Below are 22,494 nucleotides of genomic sequence, written 5' to 3'. Positions count from 1 at the left end.
GAGGGAAGAAATTGCTTTCTTCCTTTTCCACTGCTGTTCTAAGTACTGATAACGCTGYCGTTCTGTTTCGCGCTCGGATGACAAAGAGCAGCTTTTTAATTAAATAGAATGGGGAACAGATAAGCTTGGCATCTTGGYGCTGGCTTATAAAGTCTTTACTCGGGGTTAGTGGTACTTTATACAATGACTGTTAGGATATCATTAAAGTCCATGAAATCCCAGTGTGGAATAAGGTCCTACACAACTCTTTATTAAGTTTTGATTTATCAGGAGCTGCTGCATGTCAGCAGTCTCATAGCTGGGTGGAGGGACTGGATGAATTCAGATCTGTCAAAGGGACAACRTGATGCTGGAAAACAGCTTCACACCCTTCCCTTACCCCAGGGAGTAGGGCAGAAACTATGGCTGCTGACAGAAAGAAGAAAACAGAAGGGCTCCGAAGAGGCATCTTGATTGCTACAGCATGTGCTRTGTACTCCTGGGAAATCAAAATATAGGGCTCATCATTAATACTGAAAGCACATAGAGCATTCATTAGTTATTACTGCTGTCTAAAGTGCATGCATTACATACWCACATTTGAAAGTCTGGAGGGCCCCTTGCCTGTTTCTCAGAGGACCCAGACTGAGCACACAGTGTATGGTGCCCTTCCAATCTCATCCTGATGTACAGAAAGGTCAACAGGAAGAGACCTTTCCTTTTTGTCCTCTGATTCTCCTCTCCCTGAATACTGGTCTCCCTGAATACTGAACCTCATACTAGAAAACGCTAAAAAAGCACATCAAAAACAACTGGTTGTTCATTATATTGAGATTAATTRGTTTACTGGGTAGCCTAATTACATACCTTGAAATATGAGCTAGGAAATYGCATCATTGCCATGTGTAAGGAACACAGTACTTAACATCCACCCTATTCTGACTGATGGTTTTCTGTTCTTTTCTAGAAAGACATGACAATTCATAAATCAATTAAATTAAATCGGCAGCACATTCTCTCAGGCTGGTTTTAATGGTGTAGAAGGCAAACAACTTCAGTGCGTGTGATTACATTTCTTTTAATGTAACAAACTTTATCAGCTGCATCAAAACAGCTTTTCTGAGGTGACACCCTGCCCTACCTCATCCCCCATGAGTCTGGAAACACTCCTGTGTTATTTTAAAAAGGGAGGACACATGCCCAAGAGAACATTGCTCRGTATGGCAGATGAGCCCAGGAAATGTAAAGAATACATGACAACCTTTTCTTAGCAACACAGTACTATTTCCASAAAAGTTTTCTTTCTCTTCATTAAGTATTTTGCAACATAAGAACTAAGAGGAAAGCACCTATGACAATAAACAATAGTATCTCAGTTCCCAAGGAAAGTAAGAGCCCCCAATTAATTTCTCCCCTAAACAGCCACAACCTGCATCAATTAAAAATGTTTTGATGGGATTTTTTTTTTGTTTGGTTTGTGGGTTTGTTTGTTTTGGGTTTTTTTTTCACATCATCAGGAATAGTTTATAAATCTCTTTATAAAGATATTCAATTTTTAAAGCCTTTTCTTTAAATGGCAAGTTTACAGATTTTCTCTTCCTGGCAAGATGGTCTATAAATATTTTAGAATGTATTGCAACAACCTTTTTTTCAGCAGATGAAATACTATCCTATATTTCAGTTAAGGTATTAAGAGTATCACATGTGAGAATGAATTATCTTCTATAATGGAGACATTTATGMGGGGTGTGGCTATTTTAGATCTGATAGATTTGAATGGAAATGTCAAAGAGAAAAGTATCCAGATTAAAAATGTTTGCAAGATGTTGGAGCTCAATATCCTGAGGCAGAAGAAAAACCCAAACAAGATTAACAACATAAAAATAATRCATTTCAAAAGACCAGACTCAACAAACATGAAGAACTAGATGAGAAAGTCTCTTGGGGTGTTGCTTTAAAGGATAAAAAATACAGAAGGGCTGGCAATTCCTGAAAGACACCATATCAAAGACAGAGATTCAAACTATCTTAACATGAGGATCTTTTAAAAGAAATCAGAACAAACKGCAAGAGCTTCTGCAAGAGTTCATCCAGGACCTAGAAAACCAAAAGCATTCTCTTTAAATTTTAAAGAGTAGTGTAACCATTTGACTAYCTAAGCATACATACTATAAATGTACAGGAATTGTGCAAAAGCATGAGAGAAAAAGAATCATGAAACAAAACCAGATCTTCCTCATAACACCAGTAAATTTAGTTTGTATTTATAAATTTAYATTTGTATTAGAAAGCCATTTATGTTGTCCCTTGACTGAAGTTCCACTGTCCAAATCAGAAGATGGAAAAATTACCCTTGCTGAGAGATGGGTGAGAAAATCTGATACCGAACAATCGTGGCACACAAATTACAGAACCACTGCTTGTGTGGGGATATTGGTGAGGAAGTGTGCAAGGTGAGAAGACAGGTTTTTTACAKKAACAAAYRAAGCATTTCCCAAAATATTTCAAGWGATTAGCAGAGTTAGMAGCCTATGTATGTMCTGTCTGAGCTGACAGTAATTAAAAAAAACAGGTGCAACTTTTCCTTCTACAAGCTAGTATAGTGACTTCCAACTTCATCTCATGATTTTGCCAGAATGAAGTTACTGYGATTAAATGTTTACTAACTACTGGTAGGTTTTGTGAATACAATTTACTTGTTCTGGCTGCAGGAATGCTCTCAGAGAGACCTTCTGGCCATTTGGAAACTTATGCAGTAATATTCACTCCTTTACCCTGTAACAGAACAACCTGCATGACTTTCATAATAGGGACCACTGTTACACTCATGACACTGACAAGATATAAAATACAAGTTCTTTCACAGGGGGTTTGGTTTGCTTTGATTTGGAGTCAGCTGCTTCACTTCACTATGTCATTAAGAAAACTGCCTGAGAAAGTGAAAAAAAAAATCCCCACTGGCCAGCCTCTTAATGGTTGTTCAGACACAGAATCACTTCCAGAAAAGAATTCACTGTGAAGTTTTCCTTCTCRCTCCTGTTTTTTGTCTTTGGAGATGATGGATTGAGCAGTTAGCACATGTCTGAAGCTTTAAAGCCATTTCTGTTTGATTTGCTATAGTAATACTTAYTTTGCTTTTTTAATATCCTGCTATATTAGATCGTATTATCAATTCACGTAAGACATTAAATCAGCTTCTTTAGAGAAAAACAATAGAAATTTAAGTATCCCATTGAGCAAAAAWCTTCTATTAATGTGTTGTGCATTGTTTATCCCTTAGGAGTCAAATAGAAAATGCAACCTGACAAAATAAGTCAYAGGTACTATCCCTGTAATAAAAAGAAACCTCATCCTCCAACAAGGAAGGTGCAAGTTGGGGGCCAGTGGGATTTAATGCATACAGAAAGCATGCAGCTCTCTGTGGCCAGCCAGGGAATAACCTATATTAATATGAGACAATCTGACCCAAAAGGCGACTCCATCTGAACTGAGGAGAGACTGCATGTGAAATGTCAGATTTAAACCAATTCTTGTACATTTTGATGAGCTGTCCTGAGGGCTGCTACTCTCGCTAAATTTTTTGTCCTTTCAAAGCGAAAGAAAAAAAATCAAAATTTTATTACCTGCACAGATGGTAGATTTTGCTAATGTTATATCCAAATAATTTTCTTCTCTAAACTGTGCATGCRTCTGAATTTTAATGCCTCAGCCCATCTCAGTCACAGAACAATGCTCAGTAACCAGAAGAAATGAAGAGACGATATGATATGATATAGGGGTTGTAAAAGTCAAGTTGGAGAGGTGTGGAATCTCAAATCTCTTGGTTTGCCACTGACCTCCAATGTACRCCACATTTTTTAATGGCAACTGGAGAGATGGAATGCAAGCTTGATTTTCAGCTGTGCATTCTGATTTTTCTCAGAAAAATGTCCCTAGGAAATATTTGCACTTAGATGCTTGCCTGCTTGTTCAATTACAGGAGTAATTAGGATCCATTTTAAACGGTGGTTGAACGGCATATGCCAAATTTCAGAGAGCTTTTCAAAAGGCTCCAGACTCTGCGGCTTTCCCGGCAGCACCCACTGGGCAGCATCCTCAATAGCAGTGAAATGAAAAGACAAACAATGGGAGCTCGGGCACTGGCAGCAGCCCAGAGCCTTGTCCTGAACAGCGCCTGAAGGCAAATGCTGGCAAGCTCTGCCCTGGGCACTGCTGCACTGAGCACTGCCCAGGAAATTTCAACCCTGTGCTCTAGACAGGGAATTTTCTGGAAAGGAAAAAAAATTTTTACTCCTTGCTCATTCACTTGCATCTTTCTTACAATTTTGGGGGTTTTTTTTGTCTTCATTTTTTTATGGAGGGACTTAATCTAGTTATTCAATGATTGAAATTTTTGCTCACAGGCCTTTAATAATAATCATAATAATTATTTTTTATCATGCTCATTCAYACATGCCTCCTGCCAATGTGCCTGAGGTGCTTGCTGCACAGACACTGTAAAACACAGTACAAATTAAACATAACAAAGGAAAATCCAATGAAATATTTAAAAAATCACATATAATATTAACAAGAGAAAGGCTGTTTTCAGATATAAGGAATTTCATGACACAATTGCTGTGAATACAGAGGGATTCCTGTGAGGTTCTTGCCACCAACCCTATCAAATCCATTTAAAGACAGCAAATGAATGTTTGTTCATTTCCTTCTGGCTGCCAATATCCAAGTACTTTCTTCCTTTTATTTTAAAATATTTTGAGATTGTGGCTGTTTTGTGCAACCCAGAAAGTCTATCTTCTTTTGATACCTGCAGAGCTACTATAATATGGTCATTTATGGCCATCATCTTTAAAGCAGCTAAACTGACAACATGCCATATGAGAAAATACTATTACCGTGTTATACAGAAAGAGAACCAAGACAGAGAGGAGTCTAAGTTTGCCAAGATCAAACAAAGTTTGTTGTAGAAAAAGAATTTGCACTCAAGTATTCCAAGTGCCAGCCTATCAATCCAAGTAAGCTGTACTAAATCTTCAGCTGTCACCAAAACACAAAAAATTCAGGGATTAAAATGCAAATAAGGAAATCCCAAATCATGAAACAGCTGTGATCTTAAAGCAGATATATCATGCATTTGTATGCAGTCCATTTATGCAGGTAATACAGATGCCTCTCAAGGCATCCCTAGCAGGTGCAAAAGTTAAGGATCAATTTGATAAAACCTTAAATTTAAATTCTTTTGAATCTGCAAACAGAATACCTTTTTACGTGCTATTTTTCTTGCCTGATTCTTAACCTCTTGTCAGACAAGCTCTCCTAAACCTGAGTTTCAGAATATMTGTGCAGCTATTGAACTGCATGTAGTCTGCTTGTTAACAAGAAATGAAGCTGGAATGTAAGTCACTGCTAATTAAACTCATAATTACAAATGGAAGGTCAGACAGCAGATCCAAGAGCTGTTTGAAAATGTAATAAGACAAAAGAAAGAACAAACTCGCATGTAATAATTCTGCCTTACTTGGCAGACTGACCCATAAGAAGACTCCTCAGCTGCATACAGTACTGAAGGCAAATATTAGAATAATAAACGCAAATCATTTGGGTTTTAACAAGTTTGTCGAGGATTAGCATAGGCTCTAAACAATACCTAGGTTTCTTATTTAAATCAAAAATCGAGAATTGATCATTTACAAAGTTAGAACATGGATCACAGCTTCCTAATCTGAGCTCCAAAGTAGTTGCCACCAGCATATTTGCATTCCTTTTTTTTTTTTTACTGAACTTCGTAACATCTCACTCTTCCACCCATGAGCAGCCAGGAAATCTGCTTGATCTTTCACTACCCTGCCTGTGAATCTCCACAGACGCAGAAATCCTGACACAATCACACTGCCTTTGATCCCTGGCTGGGAGGTAGGGCAAATAGGAGATGAGAAGTGCAGGAGGTAAKTTGGGCAAAGGGATTAGAGAAGCAGCATTAAAAAATCTACAGGGAACAGAAGTACCAACTACTAGCAACTGAAAAACTGAGRGCAGCCAAGGAAGGTACAGCGTATTTCCTGTTAGCTTTGATCTCCTGAATAGAGGAATAGAGGTTTTGATGTAGGTCTCAAACTCCCCATTTGGACCCTTCAGACMACCAGGATGAATGATGGGCCTGCAGAACACACAAGGAGCAAGGAAGCACATACTGCCATGCCAGACCAGAAAGCCAGTGCCTCTTCTTGTTAGCACACTTGAGATGAAGCCTTGAGATTTTGGGAAAATCCAAGGTGAAGAWGTTTTTCTTTCCAAGTTAAGCATGTTTCTTAGCTGGGATGTAGGCACCTGGACAAAAAATCGTTTTTGGATTTATGGGATTTATGGAATATCTGTCAGAAAACAAATACAGGTGGCAGATCAAAGCTGCTTTCTGCCATGCCTCCTACTCTGGGTCACCTTTCCGTGAGTCACAGGCAGCCTCTGAGACTCACAGCRGGGTGGAAAAGCCTTGTGAGATTTGCCAATGCCAGATTTAAAAAACACAAAAAGAAGTATTCCCTTAWCAGCAGGCTTTCATCTGACATGATAATTCTGAAAATCTGCCTTCTAACTGCTCAGCTTTGCTTCAGTGAATGTCTTACCAAGCCCCTTCTAATAAATATTGTTTATAACTTCTATGACACACTTGTTTTGCAGTGAAATCATGGAGGCGGTGATCACTGGGTTGATTGACACCTAGTTATTCAATCAAACATACTTCTATTTCACTAGTCACAGACCACACATGCCAAATTTGATACTSAAACAACTTCTATTAGGCATTTTGGAGAGGCTTGGGAAGAAAATCAGTCTTGTAATGAAACTCTTAAATACGTTGCAGCTACTGCAGCACCATAATACTTATTTCTCTCCTGCTGGCAATTTGGAGGCAGAAGCACTGAGCACAAGAGGACTTCTCTGTGGAGGGAGAGATAACAGCACACATTGACTGAAAGGATGGGTGTTGTTTTCTCTTAACAGTGGAAGTATACACAGATGGATTTGGTAGTTCTCAGCTGGTGAGCAAATACTCAGCTCTAGCTCAATGTGTCCCTTTGGGTGGGAAAAATGGATTTCACCTAAGTATTCCTTTCTGGGTTCATGAAAGAGAGAATGCAGTCAAGCTGAGTGGCAGAGTTAGGCAAAAACATGTAACATGGCAAAAACATGGCAAACAAAAATAAAAACATAGCAAACKCCACTGTACATCACATTATGTAAAGCCAGCTACTACTGGGAGCCGAGGCACAAGGCCACAATTAATTCATGTAAGGCAGTAATTCATTTTCCCAGAAAAAAAATATTTGTTCTAAATCTGACAAATCATTTTATAAGGTGTTTCTCCWAAAGAGTGGGTCATGAAAATATATCCATCATAGCTTAGAGATGGATGAAGGTTCAACAGTTTCCAGAGAAACTATTTCTTTACTCCATTTTCTTTCTCTGAAGGCACCTCAGGAATGATTTGGGTGCCTAAGCCACAGCATCCAGGACCACTTTTGACATCTCAGGTCATATGAACAATCCACATTGAGACAATACCAACAATACCAACTTGTGCWTACAGCCAAGTAGGTGGAACACAGGCAGTGAACACAGGAACACACTTCTGGCAACTTAAATTACTTTTGGCATTTACATGCTGGCACCTGAATTACTCTGCTGAAGTTTTCAAATCACAATAGCTTTCTTATTTTTTTATCCTCATCTTGTATAGGAGGCGATTTGATAAAGGAACCTGGGATGTGGCAGCTACCATTAGGTATAGAAAGACRCTTAAATGCCATTCTCCAGCTGCCATCTCTAACAGAAGGGTGCTGAGTTCTATACTTGTGAAATAATCCTGAGCAGTTCCTTCACACAAAAAACGTCTCTCCTCCTCAACATTCTGAGCAACGTCCATTCATTTTAATAAGAAGGGGAATTAAAACCCTTTGCAAATGTTGTAAGAGTTCAGACTCAAAGGCCTCCTCTAAAAATTCATAGTTCTGCTCTTAAACCTCTGTTCTTTTTTAGAGATTCCTCACGTAATCACACTCCAACTTTTGTCCTCCTCTGAAYTTTGCTAAGTTTTGGAAACTGCTGATTAGACCAAACAGAAAATTTCTTCTGCAATGAAAGAAATGGAACCTTGAGAATTTTTTAAGRATATCATTATACAAGCTTTCTGGATAGCTATTTGTGTTTTAGTTTTCAAGAGCAATTTATTCACGGATCTTAACCTTATTCCCAGTACATCCAGGCCTCACACATAGATACTTTTATTCTATGTAAGTTTTTCACATTATTTCCAGAAATTACTTGGCATACTTATTTCTGTTACTGTTARGTACCATTCATTATGGCCAAACTAACAGAAAGAGAATTTAAAGCCAAAGTCTGTTACGATTTTGGCCTGATTTTATTACGATGATGATGCTATATCCATACAAAGTGTTCCATTATCTGCAAGTACACACTGGCAAGCTAAAAACTGGGAAAACTTTGAAATTTGAATTCATGTTTAGAAGAAGTGCACTTAGATTCTTCTCTGCAGAAATGATAAAAACGCAAAAGCAGTTTTTTAAGTGGCAGCCTCGTCTCAGTGACAATTCTTCTGCTTCAGGCAGCGAGCACATGCAGTGCCAGTCTTCCCAACGCAATCCCAAATGAGAGCAACAGCTTAACCATGTCACCCTCTAGCACCTGAAATCCTCAGCTCAGCACTTTCCAGGAGRAGAGCCTGTGCTGCAATGCCACCATGCCATCACCATCAGATCAAACATGAAATATCAGGCTCTAACCTTGTCAGCACTGASTGTGAAAGGCCAATGGCCTTCCCAGTACTCCACACCAGTGTGAAGGTCAAAATTTTGTCTATGTTTTTTGAGAAAAAAATGAAAACCTTTAGCCTTTAAATTTGCTGAAAAAAGCCCCAAGTTACACACACACACACACTCAAAAATTGCTACCAAACAACCAGCCGAACATGAAAGACCTCTCTTCTGGAAAAATACGGAATTAAAGTGCCATTGTCCCCTCCATCAAAACTGTTTGGGGGCTGCTGGAGTGAAGGKGAAGAGGGGAAGAGGAGAGAAAAACAGCCACTGCAAATAAGCAGAGTATTTTATTAGAGAGTTATCTCCTTCTTGCAAGAATGAGTGCTCAAATGGATAATACCTTCCTGTGAAATCCGGGTTTCTAGCTTCATGTTAAGAAGAGGCACTTACCTTATGGGATTATCCATCCTTGATACTGTGAGAAATGCTGCTAAATTCGCTGTGTAGGAAGAGCACACGATAAGGGTGAAGAGCCACCAGCTCCCCATTACAATGCGCATCGCCACRGAATTGACAGTGGATTCACCCCCTACAAATAAACAGACAAAAGMAGGGTCTCTCAGCAGCTTCCATTTACAATAACCCTCTGTGTGCCCTGTTATGTTAAACTTTGTTGGAGTATCTCTCTGCTTCCCCTCCAGTCTGCCCTTTCACTGTGGGAAAAGCACAGCTTCTGTTAAGACTGATAATTCACAAGTATTTTCTCCAGCCAACCTCTTGCCCTAGACAGTGTTCCTGAAAATCATCTTTCAAAATATTTCCCTTGAGAATYACTGACGATCAAATCTAAAGAACATGAAAAATGTACTAAATAAAAAAAAAGATGAATGGTGAAGCACAACTAATATGCAGGAATTAAATCATTACAGTGTTCAGAATATAGTAATATTCTGTTTTCAAAGACCCTTTTAGAGCTGGGAAAAAAGCCCCACAGAACTGCCTGATGTGTGCTACTTTGCTGTATTTAAATCTGCAAAGACTGAAGCATTAGTGTCATTCCYTGTTACTCTTTACAAGATTTCAAATCATATGAAGATTTCTTTCCAGCAGCCTTCAAGCAGTTATGCTTCAGCATCACTGGAGTCTAAACCTTACCATAGAGCTGGTGCTAGTTATTTCAGCATATGTTTGTGCTGATTACATCTTACTGCACCTAAACCTACCAGGGCTGCCACCTTAATGAGAGGAGGGACCAAGTTGCATAGCAATAGGATGGGTTTTCCAGCTGAAGCTTTACAAGCTTACAATCACAGTGAAAAAAAAAAGTAAAAAAATTAACAGCTTACCCATATGTCAGCATTCAATAAAACCTGCTTTCTAACAATAGAATTAGCACTATAGATATGGTACAAAAACTGTGTGGGCAGATTTTGTAAAAAATTAGTYAAAAAAGTAACTTCATTAATGGCAGCAGTCCTACTGATTTCAGTAGTATTAGTCTTGTCTAGATATTCCTGAGTGTAAAGTTAGTTACATATTCAGTTCCAACAATCAAGAGATTAACTGTCTCATGTGAATTCAAATATATATATATTTCTGTTTCTATTTCTAAATTAAATTTAAACAATTAGAAAACGTACTAGTTTCAGAGCTGGAGAAGTGTTACAATTCTGCACCAAGCAGCTCTGCAGKTTATTTCTAGTATAATGATTTTCCCAGAGAGAAAAAGTCTGCTAGTCCTTTTTCTGGACTTACTGAGAGACAGAAAAGGCATAAAAGAAGACATAAAGCCCTCAGACTTGCCTATCCCTTCCCACTTTTGGTCAGCTGGGCTATAGAACATACAGCCTCCCCACATGGGCCTTCTCTTTGATGCAGAGGGTGCCCTGTCCCGAGGCTCCCCCGAGGCTGACCGCTCTGGAGGTTGGTACCTTGCTGGACAAAGGCTCCGTACACCACCCAGATGGCACTGTGCAGGGTGGAGGACACCGAGGGGCTGGGCTGGGCCGCRCTCTGCGCTCGCACCGCCTGGATCCGGTTCAGGACAAAGATCAGCACCCCGACGATGGGGATGGCGGCGGCAATGCATGCCCACACCGCGAAGTCGAAAGGAGCRAAGAGAGAGAAGATGTTGATTTTCTCCTCGGGCTTTTTGATCAGGATCCCCACGGAATAGTCCATGTAGCGCTTGCTGAAGTCCACKACGCTCTCCCGCTCGGGTGTGATGGTGATGGCCGAGATGGCCAGGTCTGCTCTCTGCAAGGCAAAGGCAACACATCACGTCGCTCCCTTCCACCAGGAGCTGGGCCAGCGGGAGCCTTACGGGGAAACTCTCTAAGAACCAAGTGACTCCRTGCATTTCATTCTGTAACTTAAAACATTTAGATGCATTTATACAAATTGTCGAAAAACAAAACCAGAATCACTTTCACCATTTAAACATTAGTTAATTGCACTGGTCTAAARGAGAGTAATTAAACATAACCTGTGAAGTTATTCTTGAAGAGAAAGCATGACCCTGACTCCATTCTGGAAGCAGGGCAGCTTATTTAACCTTTATTCCCCACTTGTTTTCCAAAGGAGGCCTAAAACTYCAAACCATATTAACCTGGTGCACTGTAAACAATAAAGAAACACCATTTATTTAGCTTGTGCATTTGATAGCACGGTGGGAAGAGCTAATGTTTGTTTTTCTCCCTGCAGAATTGCCAACTTTCCATATTCATGAAGAGATTTCATATGACAACTGGGGAGAAGATTTTGTTTGTTTTTTAAAATGACTAAAGTGATGGAAAAAACTGGTAACAGGAAGAGTGCACAAAGGCAACTTTGCTCCTGGAATTGCTTTGACTACAATGTTTAAAACAAGTAGGTTTTGCATATAGATTATCCTTAAAGAATATTCACACTTGATGAAGGGTAAGATAGGAGTTAATAAATAARATTCCCAAAGCTTTTGAAGAGCTTCAATTAGATTTTCAATATTAWCTGTCTTAATAAAAAGAGTTCTCTTCAAAAAAAGCAGAATATACATTCCATTTCCTATCACTAATTGTGTTGGGAACGTAAAGCAAATATTAGACGAGGGAGGTTTGCTTTGAAATACTTTGGAGTCTGTGGAACAAATGGTAGCAGAAATACCATTTAAAAATACCATAATAGATACTTTATTGCTTCAAAGAAAGCAATTTCCAAAGAAATTTAACAGGATTTTTTACCTTATTTTTAAATCAATGAAATTCAAACAGTTTATGTCAATGCAAAATAAATTGAAAATTCTTTATGTTCCCTAGCACCAACCAAGAACATCCCATTATCACACGCAYTTGCTATTGCTTTAATTGCTTCTATTTCTTCCAAAACAACTCCTTACAGATACTGGGCTGCCTGCTTACTAGATAGTTAAAAAGCTTTCACTTCCAGTAACAACTCCACTGYGGTAGAGTAACCTTTTCTACAAAAAGCAGCAACATGGAATATTAATTCCTTTGATTCTGCTTCTTGATTAATGCTTGTCCCATGCCAGCTTGCAAGAACATGAACAAAATACACTCATTTCATTCTCTGGGAGATTCTAACCTACAAACTCTACCCATTTACATAAATGGAGTTCAATTAACTTACTTCTGGATTTGCAGTACTGTAATTAAGAAAATAAATTTGGTTCTTTCTGTTTCAAAGGAATGAATAATCTCGAGATCAGTTCAAATTCTGATACCCTGTTACTGAGACTCCTTTTCCTGTTTGACTGATCATTATCAAACACACAATCACAGAATGACAGAAATGAASTCCCATCTACAAACAAGTTTCAAAGACACAATGACAAAAACCAAAGTAATAGTAGCTAACATTTTAAGGAGAATACCTTATTTTTTCTCTGTTTTCTATATTCATTCCCTCACACACACATACATGACCTCTGTTCTTACAGCAATGCAAACACATAGATTTACACCAATATAACTTATGTTGAGAGAGGCTGGGAGCAAATAAAACAAGAGACTCTCTAGTTCCTATCCTGTACTCTCTAGTTCCTATCCTGTACAAACTACACAAAATTGCAATTTGTATCACACTGAGACCATCTACAGCTCAGAAGCATTCTACATGGGTGCTTTCATCCTAATTCATACTCTTGTAATTTTAAATGCAGCTTCTTCTCGCTGTACCTTGTTAATGAGCTCTCCAATCATGCCATTCCARGAGCTATTCTGGAGCTGGTGTCCATACTTGCCATCAGGAGCTTGATAGATCTCATACTTGAAGCCCAGATTCTTGGCCAGTGCATCCAGGACATCAATGGAAAATCCTTTATATCGTTTTGGCTGCCCAAGTATGTTCTCTGCCACCATCACAAAAGGTTCTTCCTGAGAACAAAACAATATCTTAACTGACACTTGAAAAAATATTTTTAGTTTGCTTCTCTGAGCAGAAGGGTGTTTTCTGAGTTAATTCTGAAGAACTTGGCATACATTTTGAGACACTCAACCTTCTGAGGCAAAAACTGTAGGTCATGGGAGATGCTGTGAGGCTTCTCAACCAGACACGACTGCCTCAGCACTTAAGCCTGAACCCTTTTTTTTCCCCCACAGTTCTTGAGAAGAAGCAGAGACTCCAGAAGAAATTCAACCCCAGATTTTGAAAGCCATGTTTTACATACAAGGCCCAATCTTTTATGCAAGAGACATATTGAAACACGAGCTAAACCTACTGCATTTTATGAACATTTATAATGTTGAATATTCAAMATTTCTGGAGTATTTTAATTTCAAAAGGGTGTTTTGGGACCAAGGAAATGTAGCATTTTGTGGCATGTTTTCTGCTGGGGATGGGTTTCCTGCTCTCCTGCAGGAGAACTCCAGGAATGTCGGCAGCACAGCCACTCTACTGTTGGCTGCCTTTGTTCCCTGGTACTGTCACAAAAGAGACCTGCTCACCTCTCACACCAGCTACAGCACAAATTGAGCAAAGAAAACTGGGGACTGGAGGGAGTGCCTTAATGATCTTTCATGCCACTGCCTATTTGTACCCCGATTCAGAAAAAAAGACATCATATTCTGCAATCTGCAGACTACAATATCTTAGCCAGGAATGCATTCAAGCCCTAATTTGCCCCTAATGTAGCACTTGGCTGACAGAAGCTCTTTACYACTCCAGAGTCTAACAGACAGTAGTCCCAAAAGTGTAATGATTTTTTTGGAAAGATGACACCTTTCTAAAAGAYATAGTTTATCTCAATGGGAATTTATGAGCTTGATGCAGGAAACACTTGATTAAATTTTACAGCCTGCAGTGTACAAGAGCCAAGATTAGATTATCATAATTGGCCCATCTGATCTTAAAATCCATGAAATGCTGAAAACTGCCTATCCAAGCTGGAACATGGTGTCTAGAATGCATCCCTGTACACTCAGGCCCARTGCTGGTTCTATGCCTGGTAGGAATTATAATGCAGAAAAACAGGAAAAGCAAACAAATGCTCTGTATCACCGACAGCACACAGCTTCACATAAAATAATAAAAGGCCATCATCTATCTTCCTGGCTTATGTAACTGATCATCCAAAAATACAGAACTGAAAATGATAGGGGAAAACACTGCGGGAAGTGCCCAAAATACTCAGTCAGATCCTTTTTATTTTGAGCATTTTGTTTCCTGAACTCAGAAAGGATCATACCAAGACAGTCACCACTTTGAGTGTCACTCCTTGTAAGTCATTGCCCAGACGTCGCTCTTGGAGGCTGCCGTTCAGGCCTTTCTCAGAGTCCCACGTCGCCAACTGCAACACAAAGTACACAGAGTCTGAAGCACTGCCAGGCAGCAATCTTKCAGCATTTGCTAAATGTTTAACAGCAGCCTGACCGAATCCAGAACTGATAGAGAGAGGTTGAGAAATGTGTGGCTTTTTTACATGCAGAATCAGAATTAGTGAAATTCAGAGGACAGACATAAACAGGTACCTTGCCTGAATGTATTTTCATTGATGTGTGCAATATAAAMTCTCTATCATCTGTAGTATTTGTCATATTATTTCACTTAGTTCACTCTGACATTACATTTCTCCTCAATAAATTTACATTGCTTGAGAGTCCTCAGGATTACCTGTGGTTGCACCATCCCAGATTTCCCCTCTGCTCAGATCCCCATTTATTTTCAAATAATTCCCTGTTTACTGAAGACCAACCTTTCTTCCTGCTGCATAACATTCTTGCTCATCTACAGATATAAATTCTTGACATAGGTTCTATTGTGTGAGACTGTCTCAACTCTCATTTTCTTCAGCTCCTATCTTAAGTCCTATTTTCCATGTCCTTGCCCTACTTTTACCTCATCTCTAAAACARTAACAGCCTCTTGAGCTCCCAGGCTCCTGATGAACAAGTATCTCGTATCTATCACTACTTCATGCGTCTGTAAGAGTTCCCAGATGTGTGTTTTCAGGATATCTCCCTGGAACATTGCATCTAAATATTTTATTTTTCAATTAAATGTATCATTTTAAGAATCAATTTTACTCCATTTTCTGARGAGAAATACAGTCCAATTCAATAGAACAGGTTCAACAGAAAAGTCAATCTTAAGTGACCTTTGGATTATTCTAACTAAATATGCTCCTGAGCAGCATGAGCAGCAGCAGACAYTCTTTTTGCCTTCAAACAGAATCCACAGTGTCATTTTGTTCAGAAGAGTCATAAATAGTATCAAGTAGAAACTGTTTTCTTTTTTTTCAGCTCTACTCTTAAACACCAACACTATGCTTACATATTTGGAAGCAATGTTGTTAGCTGAAGGCATGCCCTGTAGAAATTAAACACRGTCCAAGATCTGTGAAATATGGATTCCTCCCGCCAGAAGCTAATTTTCATGTAACAAGTCAAAATCTTCTTGGAAAGAACTTATTTCACTGAAAATGCCTTTGGCTAGATGTCTTACATGATTTATTTCTATGACTTCTGTTTTATCCTAAAGCCTCACAAATCAAATCAACAAATAAAATGTGATGGAAGAGATCTGTAAAGTTTTATTTTTGTTTTGTTGTACTAAACTGATAAACAGGGAACTAGAAAAGAACAAGACATGCAGTGAATATTCAGCAGCTATCACAACTGATGAAAATTATTTCAAAGTCACTAAATTTTGAAAGCTGAGATGCAGGAGAGAAAAGACTTAATGTACACCTCCTTTTATCCAGATGACCTGGAGGATGGAGGAGGAAAAGGAATGAATATTATTCAGCTTTCTAATGACACTCCTGAAAGCTAAAATATCTCAGATTGAAAACTCTCCTCCCGTGATGCCAGCTTGGAGTGACAGATGAGTGTCTGCAATCAATGTCTGCAGCAACACAGGCAGATAAACACCTGTAGCCATGGTATCTTTTGAATTCGAATTTAGATGCTTGCTCTGAAATATTTCAGATGTTCTTTAGCCCTCGCTACTGCCAAAACAAATGGATCTATCTTTGCTTTGACATAAATCAACATGGCTCAACAGGCTTCAAAGGTCAGTGTAGGTGTGTGTGGTATCTGTTGTGTCTCAAATCTGTAAGGAAAGTGTACTCTTTAAGCCTTCTTCCCTTGCCCCAGGCACTAAGAATATGATCAAGATTTTTTTTTCTAAAATGGCTTGCAAAACCTGCAGGTGATGATTAAATTGTCATTAAAGAATGGGAAATGTAACACATTCAAGTTATTACCTCACTGCTGGTGGACTGACATATCAATTCCTTCTCCTATACATGCACCTTTCAAAATCTGATTTCATATAAGGGCTTTAGACTTCTTGAATACCCTATGCTCCATATTCTGTACTATCTTGAAGAGCTCCAAAAAACACTGGAGACAAAGCAGTGCAAATCCATAAAGTTATTCTTGTTTTTCAAAAGGAGCAGACAAAGATTCTTCTTTTATGCAGTAGGGGTAAGTGCAAGGAGAAGGAGCTTCAGAACAGTACTCCAGAGTGTTCTCTATGGAGTCTCTTAAAAGCCAACTRTAAAGATAAAATTCATAAATGGAGCATAATGAAAACCATTTCCAGAAGGAACTTCTCCTGTGCATTCTTGTCCTTTGGAACACTTAATTTGTTTAGAACTGTACCAATTTTATCTTCCACTTCCCGCAGACATAAGTTTGTTTRTAGGGCTGAGGTATTTACAGATATGTATATCCATTTGTGACAGCTGACCTGTCAAGATCAACGCCTGAGAAACTAATTTCCAGCACAGTTACATACCATGATTAGTGCTGTTAAGGCCATTAGGGTTTCATTCTTTGTAGAAATATGTACAGGTTTCCTACCAGAACTCTGGAGCCAAAGGTTACAGCACAGCCAACAGCTGATARGAGATAAAGGGCTTTTAGATCTGATTATGAGAAACAGAGGCTTGCAGAATCGGCACTTGCAGGATGTGTTTAAAAAAAAACAAAACCAAAAAAAAAACCCAATGATCTCTGGAACAAGACATTAATGGCAGTCTGGGTGGGATTTTTTTTATTTCTCAAGTTAACTGATTTTGGGAGCTCAGRTTTTCAAATCAGCTACTTCATGAAAGATTTTCAACTTAAAGCTTCCTAGCTTTTCWTTCTGAAACAGTCCTGTGGCTGGAAATCCTATAGTTCTAGCTATACAGCAGAAGCTAAATCATCCAGGAAGGACTAAGCAGAGGAAACAAATGTGGAATTCAGACAAAAAGGTAATTTGTAGGAAAATTCTGACTCCAAACATGCTTTATCAATATTTACTGCTTTTTCAACCAGAACTGCAATGAAAGGCTTGAAGCAAGCAACAATTTTAACATTGTTTTCACCCTCCACAAGCAACGCAGGATGAAACAAAGACACTCAAAACACAAGCAAAACAAATGTCTGTCACAGGCCCAAACAAATGGAGATGCAAATTATCTCAAACTACTAGTAAATTCAGTTGAGAACAGACATTATCAAATAAAGTGTTTAATGTTTCTATCACAGTACTGAATGTGATTACATTCACTATTTTAGCTTATGATGTAGTAGTTACTGTCCAACATAATTATTAGCAATATTCTAACATTTCTACTCTAAAACATAAGCTTATAGTCRATATAGGAATAAGATACTGGGTAAGATCACCAGAAGAACTCATTTAAGATATATTCTGTGGTCCAGCGTAACTCAACCCTGTTTGTAGTGAAATACCAACAAGTCATCAAAACCCAGATATTCTATGCTGATATTTTGCATTTGTATTAAAGATGTATCTTGCTTCCAAACATTTACAGTGTGACTGGAATACGCAGGCACCCATAGCCACAGAGAACTCCAAAACTGAAGCAGAGRACTGTGAACCAAGCCTCGAATGGTAAACGAATTCCCAGTCTTAAGGGTGAAAATTTTATTTCATCCTGTTCAATGCTCAAGATGCTCAGTTTGCCATTAAGGGACATAAGSATTGCATCTACATGAAAAAAGGTCAGAGAAGGGCAGGGAGATCATGGAAAGTGGCATAAAGTTACAAAAATGGAGAAGGAAGGGCTGCCTCCCCTGGGGCCGCCTCATCACTGCTGCWTCAACAAGAGGACCCTGTTTTTGTGTGCAGGACAGTGAGGGACATAGATGTGGCTGTTGATGCCTTAMTGGGCCTTTAAAAATAAAAGCTCTTCAGGGAGAAGAATGCAATTTTTTCCAATTTTAGTGCAAATATAATTTTTTTGCAAATTTATGGTGGTATCTTGATGATAATAAAATTTCTCCAGAGAATCACAGAAAGTTGAGCATGAGGTAGCAAGAACTAAAAATTAACAAGTCGCTCTGAAAAACCTTAACTGCATTTTCAATAGTACCACAGAATTAATAGGCAGCTGAAATGAAGAGGACAATATGCTTCTATCTGAATTTTAGTGTTATTTCCTACAAGGTCTTAAGAACCCTCACCAATAGCAATTGGGTTTTGTTTTCTGAATCAGCATAATATCACATGATTTACAGATTAGCTTCTATGGAACAATGAAGAATGATGTATCCAGATCAGGAGAAAAGTCCTGAATAGCTCAAAGCAAGTCAGTATTAAGATCTTCTTTCCTTCATAGTTTTTTTACTGTTTTGGAAGAGGAAATAGGAAATTACTAATAGTAAAATGTCTAATATGCAAAAAAACCTCAAAACTGGGAAGTGCTGAAAATATATCTGAACTAGTACAGTGAGAAAAATTAATGGGAGTGGTAAGAACTCTGACATGAAACAAAAATATGCACCTTGCATAAGTAGAAGTGAACATTTATGGAACAGAAAACTGGGAAATAGAGATACTTCAATTGAAGAAACAAACACAGAAATTAATGAACAAATTGTACAAGGTGACAGTGAGCTGCAAATGATGATGAGTTTGTAAAACAGTACTGCTGCAGAAGTACCAGGGTGGTCCTGGGCTCCACATCTCATTGCACAGGCTGAACAGAGCAGCCAYAGCACAACAGAGAAGAATGCACAGCCTTAACACTGTGTTTAGCATCTGTCTGGACAAGATTTAGGCATGCTGGAAGAACATCAAGGGAAAACAGGACAACTGCTACTGTGATGGAGGAGTCAATTCATACAAAAGAATAAAAGATGCAACTGTGAATATTTGAGATAATGATAACTAAGAAATGGGAAAATTAGAAACGAAACTACATATAAGGCAACAGAGCTACTGCTGAGAACTTCTAATATTCTACAGAGACCCTTTCACATGAAATTCAAATKGTTTCCTAGAAACATTTATTCATTCTCAATGCAAACTCTTAAATGAGAAACAGATAAAAGGACRGGGATTTTTTCATCATTTCCAAGCAAAACAATCTTTCATGGGAAAGGCTTGGCACATCCAGGATATGAGGAAGCACATATATAAAGGAAATCAAAGACTCCCRGTGGTTCTCGAATTTTCCAGAGATATCAGACCCAAACAATTGCTTCACATAACGCTGGGTCCCAGCCAAAGGATGCTTTTGTCCTGTGTGGAACAACTTCATTTGAGTTCCAGAGTACAAGGTTTAACCTGTGATCTCCTCAGTCTGCCATTTCTCAGGCGAGTGGATTGATTGCTATCTTTAAGGTTGGTATAGGGGCATGTTATCCACAAGGTAAAAAGTATTGGTGCAGTCTTTTCGAAGAATGCCCTCATTCCTGATTACTTGAAAACCTCAGCTACTTYCATCTCCAATAGAAAAATCCATTCCCCATTGCTGGAATAAAGCCAATCCTAGAACTCTGTCAGGAGAAATTCCATCAAAAGTGCACAGGAACAATTTGAGSTTCCAGCCTACAGTCACTAACGTCGCAAGCCTACGCAACATCACTGGGTCCTGAGAGCCACACTTAGACAAAGTTAATTGAGCATAGACCTAGAATAGAAAGTGGAGAAAGTTCAGGAACGCTGAAGGAGGGATATGAGCAGGAAAGAGCAATTGACCTGAACTGACATATCTAAGGAATCTGTTTCCTTACACCACTGCTCGCCTGAGCAGCCAGCGAGACAAACGGCAAATGTCTAGGACTCAGATACCACATGAAGTCTGCCCTTGGAGCAGCACAATGCCCTTCAACCCATGTGAGGCAACAATCTCACAATTAACAGAGAAAAGCAGGACTAACAGAGTCACTACCACATAGATTTAAAATTTAAGAAAACAYATCTCCAATGGTGCCAACAAAATGTATTTTGGCAAGAAGCCACATAGTAACAGACAGAAAACTTACAYAAATTGGAATAAAAATTTAAAATTAATTCAAACAGCTCAAAACCAATGCAAAATGCTAAAAATTAKATTGCATTGAAACTAAGTGCAAATTAGTATCAGAAGCATATTTTTGCCATTTAAGATCAATTACAGTATTTAACTGCTATTATCTAGAGAGCAACTAGAGTCTAGGATATAGAGCCTCTCTCTCCATGACATTTACAACAATTCCTACATAATAAATAGGAAAAACCTAAAGGGGAAAAACTAAATTAGCTAACCCAAAACTGTGGGGATAGTTTAAGAGGACAGAGATTTTGGTAGAGTTATTTCAGCATTAATATTCTTATTCTCTAGAAGCCTGTTTATTYATTCAACTCTTGCTCTACAAAATCTGCCATTCACTGCAGTTAACAATTTTGACCCTACCTATCATAACTCAGCAGTGCCTTGCTCCACTATTTTTATGGTCCTTCATTGCAGACAATGTCAAATATTTTGATGTGAGAGGAAATGTTTCCCCTTATGTTTTTCATTAGCCAAAGGTCAATTCAATTAAGTGTAATGACCGTACTTTTAAAAGCCTACTATTTTACATGTAATAGAGSTCTAAAACATAAATGAAGATGAGACACATTATGTCTTACACTACTAATATTAAGGAAGGCAAGGTATTCTCATGTAATGCTTTCTGCAGACTTGTGACTGAGGAGTTTCATGCAGAACTGAAGCAATTGTTTTCTGTAACCCTAGAGGTTTTATTAATACAATGCAAATCTTCTTACACCCCTTGGKAACAGATCAGCACCATATACATTATATTGCTTATACATCACATTGAATATTATGTGGAAAGACATAAATTATGARCACTACATTTTTTTCTGGCATAAGATACTGTTTCATTATGCGGCAGAATGAGACATTATTTTACTAATTAATACCAATTCAGGGTTGCTCCTCTTTCCATACAGTGATAGCTGGTGAAGATCTCTGACCTCTCATGCAACACAGAGAAATACCTGTGTTTTACTGATGTCAGCCCAGGGAAAGCATGGCCGGGCAGCAAATCCACACTTGGCAGAAAAAGGAGCTGAAAGGACGTGACAAGATAAATGTATTCTGTAATTCATTATATAAAAGTATAAATAGGCCATCTTCAGCTCTGCTAGAATAAATTGCTTCAATTAATACTAGTCTTTGAAGGAGCAGTGACTGCAACATGCTGATGTTATTAGTGCRGCAACACAGGCACTGAGAAAGATGTAGTACTAAATGAAGCAATCATGAGAGTGATGAAAACAATATGAACAAGAATCTTATCATCTGATGGCTTCTTTATGAAGTGCAGGGAAGTATTACTCAGTCCCCAAATTTTTGTATTTCATTTCCCTGACATAAAATCACAAYGTGGTGAAGAAGGTGTTGAAAATAAATTGGAGGTATTTTCTACTAGACTCTTGCAGTCTTCTCCCTTCAAAAGCAGGCAGGAAACTTGTGCCCCTGTCCATCTGCAGTTTTGYCACTTTTCAAGGCTTTAAGAAACAAACAATATGCTATAGAGTAGAAATGGCACTGTTGAATTAGACGGCAGCATTGCTATAGCAAAAAATGTGCATGCAGCACCTCARTTCTTTCAAGGGTCAAATAAATGAACTGTGAGTACCCAAGATAGTACTGAATCAGGCACTTCCCAGGGGCATTGTAAATTACCCTTTGATATGAACGACCAGGTCTGCRAGCATAAAATTAAAACTGGTAAGTAATCATAAAAGTTAGACCAATCCAGGTATAAAGCCCTCAACAGATGTCACAAATTGCTGGCTAAAAAACATTGCCACTGGGTCACCTGTTTGAAAGACAAACAAGCCCCTCTTCTTTTTTCTGCAGTTTAAAAGACCAGGTCATTACCCAATGAAACCCAACAAGCCCAGGACTCCAAGGATACTCTGAATGCTACAGCCAATTACTAAAAATCAGGTAGCTCAAGAGTAGCTGCTTTTGGACGAAACAGAACCAATTTCCTTTACCACTT

The 22,494-nt window shown here is 38.6% G+C and overlaps 1 protein-coding gene across 1 annotated transcript in view; it reads right to left on the bottom strand.

Moving 5' to 3' along the window:
- GRID1 (glutamate ionotropic receptor delta type subunit 1) overlaps positions 1 to 22,494 on the bottom strand; it is a 255,289-nt gene that overhangs the window by 19,964 nt on the left and 212,831 nt on the right. Inside the window, exons 7-10 of the mRNA XM_057371418.1 lie at positions 14,440 to 14,541; positions 12,932 to 13,129; positions 10,691 to 11,015; positions 9,210 to 9,348 (exon numbers count right to left, since the gene is read on the bottom strand). Of these exons, the coding sequence (XP_057227401.1) occupies positions 9,210 to 9,348; positions 10,691 to 11,015; positions 12,932 to 13,129; positions 14,440 to 14,541 (764 nt within the window). The remainder of the gene's footprint in view (positions 1 to 9,209; positions 9,349 to 10,690; positions 11,016 to 12,931; positions 13,130 to 14,439; positions 14,542 to 22,494) is intronic.

Source organism: Malurus melanocephalus, unplaced genomic scaffold (assembly GCF_030028575.1).
Source record: "Malurus melanocephalus ecotype Western Australia unplaced genomic scaffold, MMel_1.1 scaffold_146, whole genome shotgun sequence".
NCBI classification, from domain to species: Eukaryota; Metazoa; Chordata; class Aves; order Passeriformes; family Maluridae; genus Malurus; species Malurus melanocephalus.
The sequence above is the reverse complement of the archived record's forward strand: the minus strand, read 5'-3'. Positions and strand labels throughout refer to the sequence as shown.